Below are 17,625 nucleotides of genomic sequence, written 5' to 3' on the forward strand. Positions count from 1 at the left end.
TGTTACAGTTTCTCTACGCTGAATTGCTGATTTCTTGTTGATGCTTGTTGTACCCCGCAACATGATTTTCCCTTCCTATTTTCAATTGAACTGTGGCGATCATCATACTTATTTGTTGCTCTTCTATTACTATTTGATGTTTCCCCACAACATGCTTTCCCCCTCCCATACTTGACTGTATATGACTGTTTCTTTCTGTACTTCTTTTCTGCTGTATATAGTTAAATTGCACAGGTTTATTTAGTAGTCTGGTCCTAGCCTCGTCACTACTTCACCGAGGTTAGGCTAGGCACTTACCAACACATGTGGTCGGTTGTGCTGATACTACACTCTACACTTTTTTGTGCAGACCCCAGTGTTGTGGACTTCAGACCGCAGTGAGATTGCTGATTCTTGATCTTCAGGCGACCCGAGGTAGTCCTGTAGGCGTCCGCAGGCCTTGGCGTCTCCTTCTATCTACTTTCCTGTTTCTTACACGTATTTTCAAAAATAGAGTTGTAATTAATTCTTTCAGACCTTTATTTGTAGTATTCTTAGACCGTTTATGAAACTGTGACACCAGTTTTGGGTAGTCGATACTCAAACAGTTGTATTAGATATTCATGTTCAGATAGCTTATTGTTTCTTTCTTCCGCTTGTATTAAAATCCGTTGTTTAAATGTTATTATTTTGAAATTGTTAATGAATATAAAATGGGTAAAAAGGTAAATTGTGCAACTAATTGGCTTGCCTATCTCGTACTAGTAGGCGCCATCACGACTCCCGAGGGTGGGAATCTGGATCGTGACAAGTTGGTATTAGAGATCTAGGTTACATGGGTCTCACAGTTCACAGACAAGCTTAGTATAGTTTGAGGGTTCGGTACGGAGACGTCTGTATTTATCCCCCAGAGGCTACAGAGTTAGGAAAAACATCATATTCATTCTTTCCCGTCATGCAATTTTGTTCTCTCAGTGCTAAATTGAAACCCCTACTCTTGTCCTTTCGCTAATGGCGAGGTCACGTACTGCTTCTTCAGCCGAATAACATCATAGACCGGTGATAGATCAGCTACGTCTTCGGAGTCTTTGTGGAGGTTGGATATGTTTCACCAAGCTCTTCACTACTACTTTTAGCGGTGTATCTTCTGAGGATGTCCAAGATTATCTAAACAGCTGTCATGAGGTTCTCAGGAACATGGGGATCGTGGAGACCAATGGGGTCGATTTTGCTACTTTTTGCTTGTCTGGATCCGCCAAGCCTGTTGGAGAGATTATTGATTTGCTATACTAGTTAGGTCATCAGCTTTGACTTGAGGACAGTTCACACAGCTATTTCTAGAGAAGTTTCTCCCCATCACTCAGAGAGATGTCTATCAGAGGCAGTTTGAGCGTCTCCAGCAGGGTTCTATGACTGTTACTCAGTACGAGATTAGATTCTTCGACTTGACTCGTCATGCTCTTATCATACTTCCCACTGTGAGAGAGAGTGATGAGGTTCATTGAGGGACTCGTCCAGCTCGCTCAGTTAGCTAGAGGTGGAGGTAGAGGTAATAGAGGTGGAGGTAGAGATGCTAGAGGTGGAGGTACAAGTACTGTTCTGGTTTGTGGTAGAGAAGCTTCAGTTTTATTTTGCGTCGTATCTGGTCATGCCTAGTAATTCTTTGAGTGCCACTGTTTATGTGTCTACGCCGGTGGGTGATTCTATTGTGGTGGATCGCGCCCATTGTTCATGTATAGTGGTTATTGGATATCTTGAGACTCATATAGATTTGCTTCTTCTGGACATGGATGATTTCGGTGTCATATTAGGGATGGACAGGTTATCACCTTACCACGCTATCTTGGACTATCATGCCAAGACTGTGACCTTAGCTTTGCCGAGTTTGCCTCGTTTAGAGTGGAGAGGGACTCCTGGTTATTCTACCTGTAGTGTTATCTCTTATGTAATGGCTCGATGTATAGTCGAGAAGGGGTGTTTGGCCTATTTGGCATATGTTTGTGATTGCAGTGATAAGACCCCTTCTATTGATTTTGTGCCCGTTGTTCGAGAGTTTCCTGATGTTTTCCCTTCAGACCTGCCGGATATGCCACCCGATAGGGATAATGACTTTTGCATTGATTTGGCTCCAGGCTCTCGGTCCATTTCTATTCCGCCGTATCGTATGGCCCCACCGAAGTTGAAAGAGTTAAAGGAGAAATTGCAGGACTTGCTTGAGAAGGGTTTCATAAGACCTAGTATTTCGCCTTTGGGTGCACCGGTGTTGTTTGTTAAGAAGAAGGATGGGTCGATGAGAATGTGTATTGATTACCGGTAGTTGGACAAGGTTACAATCAAGAATAAGTATCCATTGCCGAGGATTGATGAGTTGTTTGATCAGCTTTAGGGTGCCAAGGTATTTTCAAAGATTGACTTGAGATCTGACTACCATCAGTTGAGGATTAGGGCATCCAATGTCACTAAGATAGCTTTCCGCACTCGGTAATGGCATTATGAGTTCTTGGTGATGTCGTTCGGGTTGGCAAATGCCCAAGTAGCTTTTATGGATTTGATGGATCGAGTGTTCAGGCCTTACTTGGATTCGTTCGATAGTTTTCATTGATGATATCTTGATTTATTCCCGCAGCTGGGAGGAGCACGAGCATCATCTTAGAGTGGTTCTTCAGACCTTAAGGGATAGTCAGTTATATGGTAAGTTCTCGAAGTGTGAGTTCTGGTTGAGTTCATTTGCATTCTTGGGTCATGTTGTATCAACAGAGGGCATTCAAGTTGATCCAAAGAAGATTGAGGCAGTCAAGAACTGGCCTAGACCAGTATCAGCTATAGAGATTCGAAGTTTCTTGGGATTGGCAAGCTACTATCGTTGGCTCGTGGAGGGATTCTTATCTATCGCAGCCCCGATGACCAGGTTGACCCAGAAGGGTGCCCAGTTCAGGTGGTCGGATGAGTGTAAGCCGAGCTTTTAAAAGCTCAAGACAACTCTGACTACGGCACCAGTGTTGGTTTTGCCCACAGGTTCAGGGCCTTATACAGTTTATTGTGATGCATCTCGTATTAGACTTGGTGCAGTGTTGATGCATGATAGCAAGGTCGTTGCCTATGCTTCGCAGCAGTTGAAGATTCATGAGAAGAACTATCTGGTTCATGATTTGGAGTTGGCAGCCATTGTTCACGCGTTGAAGATTTGGAGACATTATCTGTATGGCGTGGCATGTGAGGTGTCCACGGATCACAAGAGTTTTCAGTATATGTTCAAGCAAAAGGAGTTGAATTTGAGGCAGATGAGGTGGTTGGAGTTGTTGAAAGATTGTGATATCACCATCTTATATCATCCGAGAAAGGCCAATATGGTGGCCGATGCATTGAGTAGGAAGTCAGCCAGTATGGCAGTCTTGCTTATATTCCGGTCGGTGAGAGATCGCTTGCTTTGGATGTTCAGGCTTTGGCTAATCAGTTCGTGAGGTTGGATGTTTTTGAGCCCAGCCGTGTGCTAGCTTGCACAGTTGCTCGTTCTTCATTATTGGAGCATATCCGAGATCGGCAGTATGATGATCCCCATTTGTGTGTTCTTAGAGACACGGTGCAGCACGGAGGTGCCAAACAGGTTACCTTTGCGTGATAATGGAGTTTTGAGATCGCAAGGTCGAGGCCGAGAGTTGATTTTAGAGGAGGCCCATAGCCCCAGGTACTCTATTCATCCGGGCACCGCGAAGATGTATCAGGATTTGCGACAACATTATTGGTGGTGGAGAATGAAGAAGGATATCGTTGCATATGTGACTCGATGTTTGAATTGTCAGCAGGTTAAGTACGAGCATCAGAGGCCTGGTGGTTCATTTCAGAGGATTGAGCTTCCCGAGTGGAAGTGGGAGCGGATCACTATGGATTTCATTGTTGGACTCCCACAGACTCGGAAGGAGTTCGACACAGTATGGGTCATTGTTGATAGGTTGACCATGTCAGCGCATTTCATTCCTATGGTAGTCTCCTATTCTTCCGAGAGGTTAGCTGAAATCTATATTTGGGAGATTGTTCGTCTTTATGGTGTGCCCGTGTCTATTATTTCGGACCGAGGTACGCAGTTTACCTCACATTTCTAAAGAGTAGTTCAGCGAGACTTGGGCACGTAGGTTGAGTTGAGCACATCATTCCATCCTTAGAGGGACGGGCAGTCCGAGCGGACTATTCAGATTTTGGAGGATATGCTCTGAGCTTGTGTCATTGACTTTGGAGGCTCATGGGATCAGTTTTTGCCTTTAGCGAAATTTGCCTACAACAACAACTACCAGTCGAGTATCCAGATGGCTTCTTATGAGGCTTTATATGGTAGGCGGTGTCAGTCTCCGGTTGGATGGTTTGAGCCAGGAGAGGCTAGGTTGTTGGGTACGAATCTGGTTCAGATGTCTTGGACAAGGTCAGGATTATTCAGGATAGACTTCATACAGCTCAATCCAGGCAAAGGCGTTATGCAGAACGCAAGGTTCGTGATTTGGCATTCATGGTCGGTGAACGAGTATTACTTCGAGTGTTGCCTATGAAGGGCGTGATGAGATTTGGGAAGAAGGGCAAGCTTAGCCCTAGGTTCATTGGCCCGTTTGAGATTCTTTATCGAGTGGGAGAGGTGGCTTATAGACTTGTATTGCCTCCGAGCTTATCAGCCGTGCATACAGTGTTTCATGTGTCCATGCTTCAGAAATATCACGGCGATCCATCCCACATGTTAGATTTCAGCACTGTCCAGTTGGATAGGGACTTGTCTTATGAGGAGGAGCCGGTAGCTATTCTAGACCTACAGGTTTGTTAGTTGAGATCGAAGTGTTTTCCTTTTGTTCGTATTTAGTGGAGAGGTCAGCCTCCTGAGGCATCGACCAGAGAGTCCGAGTCTGATATGCGGAGCCGTTATCCCTATCTTTTTTCCGACTTAGGTACTTCCTTCTTCTGTCCGTTCGAGGACGAACGGTTATTTTAGAGGTGGAGAATGTGATGACCTTTTTGTTTTAAAATGAAATTCTACATTCTGAGGCCTTAAAAACCACTCTTAGCATCACCTCGATTTGCGTACGCAGTTTGGGCGAGTAGCCGAAAAGCTTAAATGTGAAAATCTGTGAAAAATGATAAGTTTTGACTATAAAATGAATTAATTTGACTTCGGTCAACGTTTTAGGTAAACAGACCCGGACCCATAATTTGACGGTCTCGGAGGGTTCGTAGGAAAATATGGGACTTAGGCATATGCCCGGAATCTAATTCCGAGGTCCCAAGCCCGAGAAACGAATTTTTGAAAGAAATTATTTTCTGAAATTATTTATAAGGTTTGGAAATGAATTTTAATTAGAACATGTTGGTATCGGGCCCGTATTTTGGTTTCGGCGTCCGGTACAGGTCTTATATATTATTTAAGATAATTCTATGAAGTTTGGTAAGAAACGAAATCCATTTGACGTGATTTGGACCTTAAATGCAAATTTGATGTTTAAAGAAGTTTTGAGAAATTTCATTGATCTTGAGGTTTAATTCGATGTTCATGATGTTATTTTGGTGATTTGAGTACACGAATAAGTCTGTAGGATATTTTTGAGGTTGTGTGTACATTTGGTTTGGAGCCCCGAGGGCTCGGGTGTGTTTTGGATAGGCCACGAGGTGAAATTTTGGACTTAAGGAATTGCAGGCCTGCAGGCTTCGCATTTCCCAAACTTTTTTCGCAATTCCCAGGTTCGCATTTCCCAAACTTTTTTTTGCAATTCCCAAGCCAACAGAGGTTGGTTCGTAATTCCCATAACTGAGACCTGCAACTTTTATACTTAGCCGATTTTAAACCCATTTTTCACATCCTTTCAAAACATAAACACACTTAGGTGATTTCCAAGAATTTCTTCTTCTCCAAATCAATTGTAAGTCATTTCTAACTAGTTTTATTCAATTATTAACATCTTTTAACATGATTTCAGCTTAAAATCAAAGATTTTCATGGGGGAAATTGGATGTTTTGGGTAGAACCTAGGTTTTTCGAAAATTGGGGATTTGGACCTCGATTTGAGGTCCGATTTCAAAATAAATTATATATTTGGGTTCGTGGGGGAATGAGTAATTGGGTTTTGGTTCGAACCTCGGGTTTTGACCATGTGATCCCGGGGGCGATATTTGACTTTTTGGGCAAAACTTTAGTAAACTCATTTTCATGCATTCAAATTGACTCATTTAGCGTTTATTGATATAATTAAGTAACTTATGACTAGATACGAGTGATTTGGTGGTGGAATCGAGGGGTAAAGCTGTAATTGAATCGTGAATTATGTTCGTGGCATCAAGGTAAGTGTTTGGTCTAACCTTAGCTTGAGAGATTAGGAGTTGAGTCCTATTTGCTATGTGGTAATTGTTGAGTACGACGTATAGGCATGGTGAGGAGTATCTATACGTTGGTGTCAAGCATGACCGTGAGTCTTATATTGTGATTTTCGTGATTTCGTTGTATTATTCATGCCTTGGTGAAGATTTCTAATTGTTGTATAAAGTTTGTGGAAAGAATTGTGAACCATGATCATTGAGGAGCGTTGGCTCAAGTTGTATAACGAATTGTGATAGTGTAAGTGACAATTGAACTTTTAGAGCATTGGCTCGAGTTGTGAAATGAGTTGTGAAGGTATAAGTGATAATTGAACCTTTAGAGCATTGGTTCGAGTTGTGAAGTGAATTGTGAAGTAAAAGGGAGAAAGAGAAGGGATCATTATGTTGCTACCCTTTCCGGGCTATTGTTGATTTATTTGTTATCTCTCTTGCCGAGATATGGATATTATTGATGTTGTTCCCTTGTCGGGATTTAATTGTTGACTTGTTGCTCCCTTGCCGGGATTCTTATTGCAAATTTCCCTTATTTCCTTGACCTATTGTTTGTGATTATTTCTTGGGTGAGGAAGAGAGTTAAATCACGAAGGGTGATGCCGTGCCACACGATGTACCATTTCGTGCCTATTATATTGATTTCATGGTGAGGATGAGAGTAAAAGCACGAAGGGTGATGTCGTGCAATTTCTATTGATTCTTATGGTGAGGACGAGAGTAAAAGCACGAAGGGTGATGCCGTGCACTTGTCTTTGATATACCCGATTCTTACTGATAATTGAGTTATGTTGTCCTTTACGTTTATTTACTGATTTTCTGTTGTTACTTGATTATGTTTCGATGTTATAGATTCCCTTACCCTATTTGCCTTGTGATTTTTGTTTGGGTGAGGAAGAGCGTAAAGCATGAAGGATGATGTCGTATATTGTTTTGGTGAGAGAGTGTTAAAGCATGAAGAGTGATGCTGTGTATTGTTTTGGTGAGAGATTGTTAAAGCATGAAGGGTGATGCCGTGTATTGTTTTGGTGCGAGAGATTAAAAGCATGAAGGGTGATGCCGCACACTTATCTTTAATTTTCTACTTTTTATTGATAACTGTGTTACGGTTTCTCTACACTTTATTGCTGATTTCCTGATGAAACTTGTTGTACCCCGCGTCATGATTTTCCCTTCCTATTTTCAATTGAAATGTGGCGATCATCATACTTATTTGTTGCTCAATTGAGCTTTTACTCTTATTTTCAGTTAATTTTCGTTTCATTTTATGCTTTTACCACAATTTTGGTTTTGAAATTTGTTTTATTTTAATTTTTTTTGCTTTTCTGATTATGCCTATTTTCTTTACAATGTTGTGTTTTTTATTTGATTTTGTGTCCCTTCTATCTTCGTTCTGGGCTTAAACTTGATGTTTCAGTTTGCATGCTTTGTTATTTCGACTTTTAGGGTAGAATTTTTTATTTTTTGAGTTTTGTTACAATTTGAAAAAATTGTCCTATGCTTTGTGTTCATGACCTTTATTTTTGGTTTGATTTTTGTGTCTTCCTTCACTTGTCTTCACTTTTGTTAAATCTTTATTTGTTTGTTTTATTGTAGAAAATGCGTTCAAAAATACATGCTTCTAAAAGCAAAATAAAGGTTGTTGGAAAAGGCGTTAATTCGATTATGCGAAAAAATTGAGGGACTTGCCCTCAAGCTCTGATTCTGAACCTAATGTGCATGTCCAGGCCCCAGATAATGATGATTTTGAGTCTTATGCTCCTCCTAAAAACTCGCAACAAGAGAGCAGTCGAATGACTCGTTCGCAAACGAGGAAAACTCCCACTCCAGTTAAATCATCGAGGGACTTGACCTCAACACATGCTTCTGCAGCAAATATGCATGTCCAGGCTCCTAATGATGATGATTTTGAGTCTCTTGCTCCTACAAAAAAGTTGCAACAAGAGAGCAGTCAAATGACTCGTTCACAAACGAGTAATACTCTTACTCTAGTTAACATTGTTAGAATAAAGAGTAAGAAATGTGGGAGACCTGAAAAATCAAAAGAAAAGCTGAAAGTTGATTTGGTGTCACTACCCCAATTTTCCACCCTCGGGAGTCGTGATGGCGCCTACTAATGTGAGCTAGGCAAGCCAAACCTCTAATCTAATTACTTCATTAACCAAATTTTTTTTAACAAATATAAGACGATAACGTGGTAATAGAGGAAATTTAAATTTAAGCGGAAGACAACAATAAGATTTATGAAAACTGCATCTATTACAAATACTTAAGCCTTAACCACCTAAAACCTGGTGTCACAGTGTCACAGATTGTCTAAGATTTCTACATACAAAGTCTGAAGAAATAACAGTACACTATTTCTGAATAAAAGGAAAATGAAACAGGAAATAGGGATAGAGGGAGACGCCAGGGCCTGCGGACGCCTGTAGGTCTATCTTGGGTCTTCGGATGGACTGAAAGAAGCCTCCAAGCTAGTGTCCAAAAGCTACTCCGAGATCTGCATATAGTGCAGAGTGTAGTATCAGTACAACCGACCCCATATGCTGGTAAATGTCTAGCCTAACCCCGGCGAAGTAGTGACGAGGCTAGGACCACACTACCAAATAAACCTCTGCAATTCAAATATATATACATCGCAAAAGAAATAGAGAAATAAACAAATAAAGATAGGAGGGGGAAACATGCTTCGGGGAATAATGGGTAAAACAGAATATCAAGAGAATTATAAAGGATTCAAAATCAACCACTAACAAGAATATGGAAAACAAAGGCAGATTTCACTTTCTTTTCACATCTTGTTGCAGGCGTGCAACCCGATCCCATTTTCTGTGTCTCGTGGCAGGCATGCCACATGCTCCCATTTCATGTATCTCATGGCAGGCGTGCCACCCGCTCCCATTTCATTTACCTCGTAGTAGGTGTACCGCTCCCATTTTATTTATCTCGTGGTAGGCGTACCACCGCTCCCATTTCATTATATCTTATGGTAGGCGTACCACCCGCTCCCATTTCATTATATCTTGTGGTAGGCATACCACCCGCTCCCATTTCATTATATCTTGTGGTAGGTGTACCACCCACACCCATTTACAAGCCAACAATAATCACAAGGAATCCCAGCAAGGGAACAATAATATCAAACAAACATCCCGGTAAGGGAAAAATAATATCTCAACAATATCCCGGCTAGGGAACAATAGTATCAAACAAACATCCCAGCAAGGAAACAATGATATCTCAACAATATCCCGACAAGGGAACAATAATATCTCAACAATATCCGGGAAAGGGAACAATAATATCAAACAAACATCCCAGCAAGGGAACAATGATGATAATAACATATGAAGTGCAATAAACCACAACGGAGTCATAACAATTATAATACAAGACTCACGGGCATGCTTGACACCAATGTATAGATACTCGTCACCATGACTATACATTGTACTCCATAATTAACATGTAGCAAATAAGACACAACTCCTAATCCCTCAAGCTAAGGTTAGACCAAACACTTCCCTCAAACTTCCACGACCAACTCAAGCCTCAAACACCACTTTCCCTTTTGAATTCGGCTCCAAATCAATTGTATCTAGGCATAATCGGCTTAATAACATCAATAAACGCTAAACAATCCAATTCCAATGCTTAATTATAGTTTTCCCATCATTCTTTTCAAAAAGTCAAAAATTGACCCCGGGCTCGCTTGGTCAAAACATGAGGTTCGGACCAAAACCCATTCACCCATTCACCCACGAGCCTGAATATATAATTAGTTTCAAAATTCGACCCCAAAACGAGTTCTAAATCACAATTATACAAAAAGCCCTAACTCTACCCAAATCCCTAATTTTCTACCCTTAAGAACATGATTTAAGCCTAGAAATCTAATGGGTTTTGATAAAAATGGAAGAAAACAAGTCAAAGATTACTTACCCAAGAGGTTATGGTGAAGACGTTTTTCAAAAATCGCCCAAGAGGTATGGATTAGAAGAAGTTTGTGAAAAATGGTTTAAATCCCGTAATGCATTCTATTTCTGGACTTTTAAAATAACTGGGCAAAATTGGTCTTTGCGTTCGCTATGCGTTAGGCCTGACAAACTTTCGCGTTCGTGATAATCGGCTCGCGTTCGCGATAATCGGCTCGCGTTCGCGGAGAAGTAACCCCTTGAGCCTTCGCGTTCACGCCCAGGTGGTCACGTTCGCATTCGGGTAGGTATAAGTTTCCCTCCCCCCTGACCAAGCCATAAGCCTTCGCATTCGCGATACCAGGCCCGCGATACCAGGCCCGCGTTCGCGAAGGGAAAACCCCCCAAAGCTTCGCATTCGCGATCTGGGTCTCGCGTTCACGTATAAGGAATTTTCCTTCAACATAATTAACTCATCGCGTTCGCGAGGGTCCTCCCGCGAACGCTAAGAAGAAAATACCAGAATACTAGCAACTGAAAACCTGCAACTTTTTAAGAGATTAAAACCTTCTGAAACTCACCCGAGCCCTCGGGGCTCCAAACCAAACATACGTACTAACTCAAGAACATCATATGAACTTATCCGTGTGATCAAATCGCCAAAATAACATCATTAACATCGCATTAAACCTCAAAATCAATGAATTATTTCAAAACTTCTTAAAACATCAAATTTTGCTATTAAGGTCCGAATCCCGTCAAACGGATTCCATTTCTTACCAAACTTCACAGAATTATCTTAAATCACATATAAGACCTATACCGGGCACTGGAATCAAAATATGGGCCCGATACCAGCATGTTATAATCAAAATTCATTTCCAATTCCTTTAAACAATTTCAAAAAATAATTTTTTTCAAAAATTCATTTCTCGGGCTTGGGATCTCGGAATTCGATTCTGGGCATACGCCCAAGTCCCATATTTTCCTAAGGACCCTCCGGGATCGTCAAATTACGGGCCCGGGTCCGTTTACCCAAAATATTGACCGAAGTCAAATTAATTTATTTTCATAGTAAAAAATTTATCATTTTTCACAGATTTTCACATATAAGCATTTCGGCTACGCGCCAGGACTGTGCACGCAAATTGAGGTGATGCTAAAAGAGGGTTTTAAGGCCTCGGAACACATAATTTCATTTAAAAAAAAGTGATGACCTCTTGGGTCATCACATTTGGTTAATGAAGATGATGTAGGCCCAAGTGTTAAACCGAAAAGGAGAAAGATCAAGGACGATGGTGAGAGTGGTCTTGGTTGTATATCGAAAGAACAAAGGTTTGCTATTAGCTGCAAATTGAATGAGAAAAAAGCTAAGCTGAAGGTATTCCCTGTGTTGCTATTAATTTTATACAGGCTTATACAATTTCATACAAAGTTATACAGGTGTTTATACATCTTTATACAAGTACTGCTACACTGATTTATACATGTTTCTACAATATTTTAGTGTAGTTTTTGTTCCTGATCTATTTTTTATTATTTTTCCATATGCAAGGTTGGGGACTTCTATATACAACCAGTTGATCATTTCCATAATAGGATTAGTTCCCATACCGAGACTGATATTGTGAGCATTTTGAAGTAATGTTTGATTGACACACAGCTTCAAATGTTCCGTGCTAGTTGTTTTGGGTACTTCTTGGACCTCCCTCAATTTAAAATTCAAAATAAACTTATTCATTGTATACTATTGAGGGAAGTCTTCCTAGGATGGGAAAGGGAGTTGTGGGTAAAAATTAATGGTTGTTTACTGCATTTTGGCATTGGAAAGTTTGTTGTTATCACTAGTTTGAAGTGTGTAGAAGACGACACCACTTTATATGACAAATCAGATATCAATAGGTTGCTATAAGTGTATTTTTCAGGAGATGGAAAAAAGGCTATAACGAGGGGGCAACTTCTTGATCGCTTCAAGAAAAAGGACTGGAAGTCGGACGAAGATGCGTTCAAGATGGCCTTGATGGTGTTTGTCCATCATTTCATATTCTCAGATGCTAATAATTATGGTATCAACAAAGATGATTTTGATATCATTGAAAGTGGTCAATATCAGACGTATGCTTGGGGAAAAAGTCATTTGAAGATATTTTAAAGACAATGAGGGACATACAGTGTGACTATTTGACAATGTATAGGCTTGGAGGTTTGCCACTTATATTACAAATATGATTTTTGGAGTGTTGCTCTATGGTTGACAAGCATCTAGCTGTTTGCGTTGGCATAAATGTTCCACACATTCTTAATTAGAAAGTCACTAAAACTCCAACATATGCGGATTTGACTGGCGGGGTGATCATGTCTAGTATCGACAAGGTAAACGTTTTGTACCATAATACTTCTTCATATATGATTTCAATTTTTCTGTAAGTATGTATATTTATGAGTATGTCACAATTTTCTTTTTCTACTATTGTAATCCAGTTTTTCTTCTTGTAGTTGAACTATAGGAACATTTTCCCTACTTGTGAAGAGATGTCAACATTGAACATCGACACGTTTTTTGAAGTTAATGCCGATGATGTTGCATCAGGGGAGGTGCCTACCTTTCACACTAATGATTATGTCGCTACATCGCCACCTTGTCCTCAAAATATGGAGCAACAGTCTAAATGACCTTATCCTCAGAATATGGAGCAACAGTCTAAATGACCTTTTCCTCAGAATATGGATCGACAGCCTAACCCGAGTTATGATCCTTTGGTGCGCATTGATCTATTGAATGCTGAAGTTGAGAAGTTGAGGAGTGTTGTTGGAAAGGTACTAGAGCTTTAGCTTTTCTGTAGTTTATCAGTACTTTTTGTATATACATGATTTTTTGGTTATAAACATGGTTGTTGATTATTTTTTTTTTTTTGTAGTTGACTGATACAGTTACGACACTCAACAATTATGTAGTTTCTTCCTTTGAAAAAGTATTCAATTTTCTGAATATGAAGGAAACCAAGCAAACGAAGGAGGATGTTACTGATTCTAAGGTAATTTTTACTGATAAAACCAAATCACTCAACAGTTATGCCTTCTCTGAATCATCACTCAACAGTTATGCCTTCTCTTTCTATTATTTTTATTAGATTCATCAGCGCGTGTCTGATGACAATACATCTGGTCTCGGTGAATTTGATGACTATCAATATGATGTTGTTCCTGACTTTGTCGATCAAGTGAATTAAGATAATGTGCTAGCTGACGAGGGAGTTACTGATGGTGTTGATCAAGGTATTTCTTCTGCATTTTATCTTTTTTTGTCTGATTTTTCTTTTCTTCATTTTGAAAGTTTTTTATTATTGATTTTCTCTGTCTAAGGGGCAGCAGGTGATGTCAAGGGTGATACATTTTGGGATGACATTGGCGATGAAGATTTAGCTGCGCTACAGATATCCCAAATTGTGCTTCACAAACCATTGATCATAGACGTAGAAGATGATTACATTTCTCCTAAACAGTCAGTTCGACAGAAAATACCAGAAAAATATGCCAAATCTCCATATTTGCCAATTTTTGATTCGGGTGCATCAGGATCGGCGCACAAGCTCATTTTTTATATCAAGAATCCTTTCACGATCGAAATTGATGATTTTGATCCATTGTCGCCATTGGCTAAAGAGTTTTGCGCGTTTGTTGATAATGAGATAGATACAAGGCGAAGGTATCTTCACTTTCTTTAATCTTTCATATTCTAATTTTATACTTGTCAATGAAGTTAGTTATGATTACTTTTTATTTTTTGTGATTTGAAGTGCCAAAAATATATATACCGATGAAGTAAATAAGCTTGCAGAAGCTTTTACTTTTGGCTCGTGTCATGTGACCACGAAGGATTGGTTCCACTCACTTGCGTATTGTGGTCGACCTTTGATTGACACGGTATTTAATAACTTCCTATTCTAATGCCTTTTTTTAGTTGTTGCATATCTTTATTGTTTGAGACCCCTATACTGTAGACATAGCTTTGTATAATCATAGTATAAAATTGTATAACCTTGTATAAATATGTATACCTCTGTATAATAGTGTATAAATTTCTATATTTAAAAAATCTGGTAGTGATGGTTGTTCTGTTTTATTTCTTGTCTCAGCACTTAGATTTCCTCTTTTATTATTTGAGGAAGAGGGGAAAATATGGGCCGAATGTTGCCATGCAGTTTACTACAACTGACTTTACTTTTTGTAACAAAATCAACTCCCTGTATAAGGATTTCAAAGTGAATCAATATCCTTCAGTGATTCCTGAAGGGCATGAGATAGAAGAGTACATTAGAGGATATTATTGTGATGCAAATGTACCGTGGCACACTATTGACCACGTCTTATTCCCTATCTATGTGAAGCGCGGAAGAGCAAAATTGGGCCATTGGGTTTTGGGGTTGTTTACGTTCATAGATAGGTGCATCCACATATATGACTCTAACCGTAGAGCTATTAATGATAGACTTGCTTTGGATGCTGCATTACCTTATGCAATTCTGATACCTTACTTCTTGAAGAGTTTTGATTTTTATGTCGAGAAGAAGGGCATTTATTGGAACAATAGTGCATATACCGATAAATCTCATTCTGATGCTTTGCAGATTAATCTGGTTAATAATGTGCCCTAACAAATCAAATGGTAGGTTAATCTCAATTGTTTTACTATTTTACTATTAGTGTACCTATTTGAATCTGATTTATTTCTTTTTAATTATAGTGATTGTGGTGCTTTTGTTGTTGGCTTTGCTGAGTATTTCATCCTTGGTAAGGAAATTCGAAAAGATAATTTTGACATTGAGACACTTCGCACCAGGTGGGGATCTCTATTGTGGGATTATGGAAGGAAAAAACAACAGTCCGGTGCAATTAGTGGTGATGAAATCACAAGGAGACTTTTCAGGAAGAGGAAGAGGGGACAACCGAGAAAGTAGTTCTGTTTTTTCCATTTTACTGTAGTTTTGCTATGTATCAGGAGTTATTGCCTAGTTTTGTCTAAGTACTATTCTGCTACTTGTGAGATAACCTTAAAGGATATTTTGTATAATTTGTGGTAGTCATTACACATTGTGGTTGTGAATGAATTACATTTTAATGAATATTTCAGTTGCTTTTGTCCTTTAACAAAGTATGTATTTTCATTATGGTTGCAGTTTTGTTAATGTAGCAGCATTTATACATATGTATACAATAATATACATAGTTATACAAATTTATACAAACTTATACTCTTATTTATACATCTGTATACATATAATACCATTGATTGTTTGCAGTTCTATTTTGTATTTGTACAATCTATCAATATATTTAGCACCATTAAAAATAACAAGACACTATTATTGGATAATCAAAACATGTATAATGAAACATCTCAATTACTTGTGAAACTTAACTACTCAACATTTGTAACTCTATTGTTTGTGAAACTTAACTACTCAACATGACAAGAAATGTAATAGGAAGTGTTATGTTTCCAACTATTTATTTTGGTCGATTCCTACATGTTTTTCTATTGTGACCACCTTGTCCACACACAGAACATGAAAATGCCCTCTTAGACTCTTTCTCTGAAGCAGGTTTGAGTCTTTCCTTTCTTGGCCTTCCTGTATTCTTTCTCCATTTAGGTGGTAGGACCACATCTTCCAGCACCTCTGTTGGGATTACCCATAAACTCTCATCTGGCATCGGATTCACTGGAAATTCATAAGTTCTAAGGAGTTTATCCTTCTTGTAGTAAAAAGAGCAATACTGGTCAGGTTTCAGTTGTCGGTTCTTCAAAACTGCCCAAGCATGCGGACATGGAAGTTCATCCATTTGAAATTTTCCGTAACTGCATGTTCCCTCTTCAAGGCACACTATGTTTCACCTTACCCTTCAAACACAGTATATAACTGCTCCGTAGCAGGCCTCACCTGTAAAAGTTTTTTTTAAAAAGTTAAAGAACATTATACTATTATACAGAGTTATACATACTTATACAAGCAGTAAAATGCAAGTCAGCAGTGGCCAACATCATTATATTTGATTTATTTTACCATCATTTGCTCTGATGCAATCAGATTTTCCCAAAGGAGTTTGTTGTACTTTTCGCCAAGCTCTATAGATGTCTCCATTGCACTTTTTCTGTTTTTGTTGTTCCATTGTTGTAGCAAATTTGTCATGTACTCCGGCAATTGCATTACTGGTAACTCTCTAGCATCCTTGTTTGCTGCATTAATTGACTCTGCAATATTGGAAGTCATTACCATTGACCTTTTTACTTTGGAATATGCCCTAGACCACCTTTCGTAGCCAATTTCAAACAAGTAAGGATGCACCCTCGGATCAATTTTGCACATCTCTGTCATATGGTACTCAAACTTCTCTATCGTGTAAGCTCTAGCCAAAGCAAAAAAGATATCCTTCAATTGTTTGTGATGTTTCTTAAATGTGCGCTTTACATTCTGCCACAAGTGAAACATGCAAACACAATGTGGTACTTCTGGGTACACAACTTTAGTGGCATTAAAGATGCTTTCGTTTCTATCTGATACTATACACATCCCTTCCCTAACACCAAAAGTACCCTTTATCTGGACAAAGAACTACTCCCAAGATTTATTATTCTCTGAATCTACAATTGGATATATAAGTGGAAGGATTTTTCCTGTTTATACAAAATAGATATTAGGATTCAAACAATTATACAAATCTTATACACAGTTATACACAATTATACAACTTTATACCAACTGCAAATTTTATAAAAACAGCAGCTGTGAAATCCTATACACTTTTATACATGAAACTAAAACATTATACAAACTGCAGAAACAAGGTAGGTGCATTCAACTCACCAGCTCCATCCTGTGTGCAAGCAGTCAATATGGTACCCTTATATGTTGCTTTAAGGAAACTTTGATCAACAAACATTATCGGTTTGCAGTGTTCCCAACCCTTGATAGATGCATATAACAAAACATATGCATAAAGAAAGCATCCATCTTTTGATTTGTGCAGCTTTGTAACCGTTCCTGGATTTGTATGCTCCAACATATAAAAATACTTCGGCAACTCCTTATATGAATCACTCGAACTCTCTCTTATCATTGCCATTGCTATCTCTTTAGCTCTCCATGCTTTCATGTAGCTCACTTCAATCCCGTGTTGCTTTTGTATGTCCTCTATTATATCATTTGCGGTGTAAATTTTTTTGGATTAACATACTTGTCCTTGACTATACTAGCAATTACACCTAAAGTAGCTTGATATTGTGTTAAATATCTTTCACCATAGCCGCATGTGTGATTATTATTGTACTTTTCACTTTGAATATGTTTGCCTTGAAAACGATAGAAGATTTGAAACTCCAAGCACAATTGTCATCCAC

General features: G+C 39.0%; 1 protein-coding gene across 1 annotated transcript; it reads right to left on the reverse strand.

Annotated features, from left to right (window-relative positions):
* Nucleotides 1-15,737: 15,737 nt before the first annotated feature.
* On the reverse strand, nucleotides 15,738-16,070 carry LOC104224002 (uncharacterized). The gene has a single exon (XM_070173913.1). The coding sequence runs from the start codon at nucleotides 16,068-16,070 to the stop codon at nucleotides 15,738-15,740; it is 333 nt and encodes a 110-aa protein (XP_070030014.1).
* Between the last annotated feature and the right edge of the window lie 1,555 nt (nucleotides 16,071-17,625).

This window comes from Nicotiana sylvestris, chromosome 4 (assembly GCF_000393655.2).
Source record: "Nicotiana sylvestris chromosome 4, ASM39365v2, whole genome shotgun sequence".
Taxonomy (NCBI): domain Eukaryota; kingdom Viridiplantae; phylum Streptophyta; class Magnoliopsida; order Solanales; family Solanaceae; genus Nicotiana; species Nicotiana sylvestris.

Coding starts and splice junctions, on each gene's coding strand:
- LOC104224002 (XM_070173913.1), bottom strand. CDS start 16,070: ATGGATGAACTTCCATGTCCGCATGCTTGGGCAGTTTTGAAGAACCGA.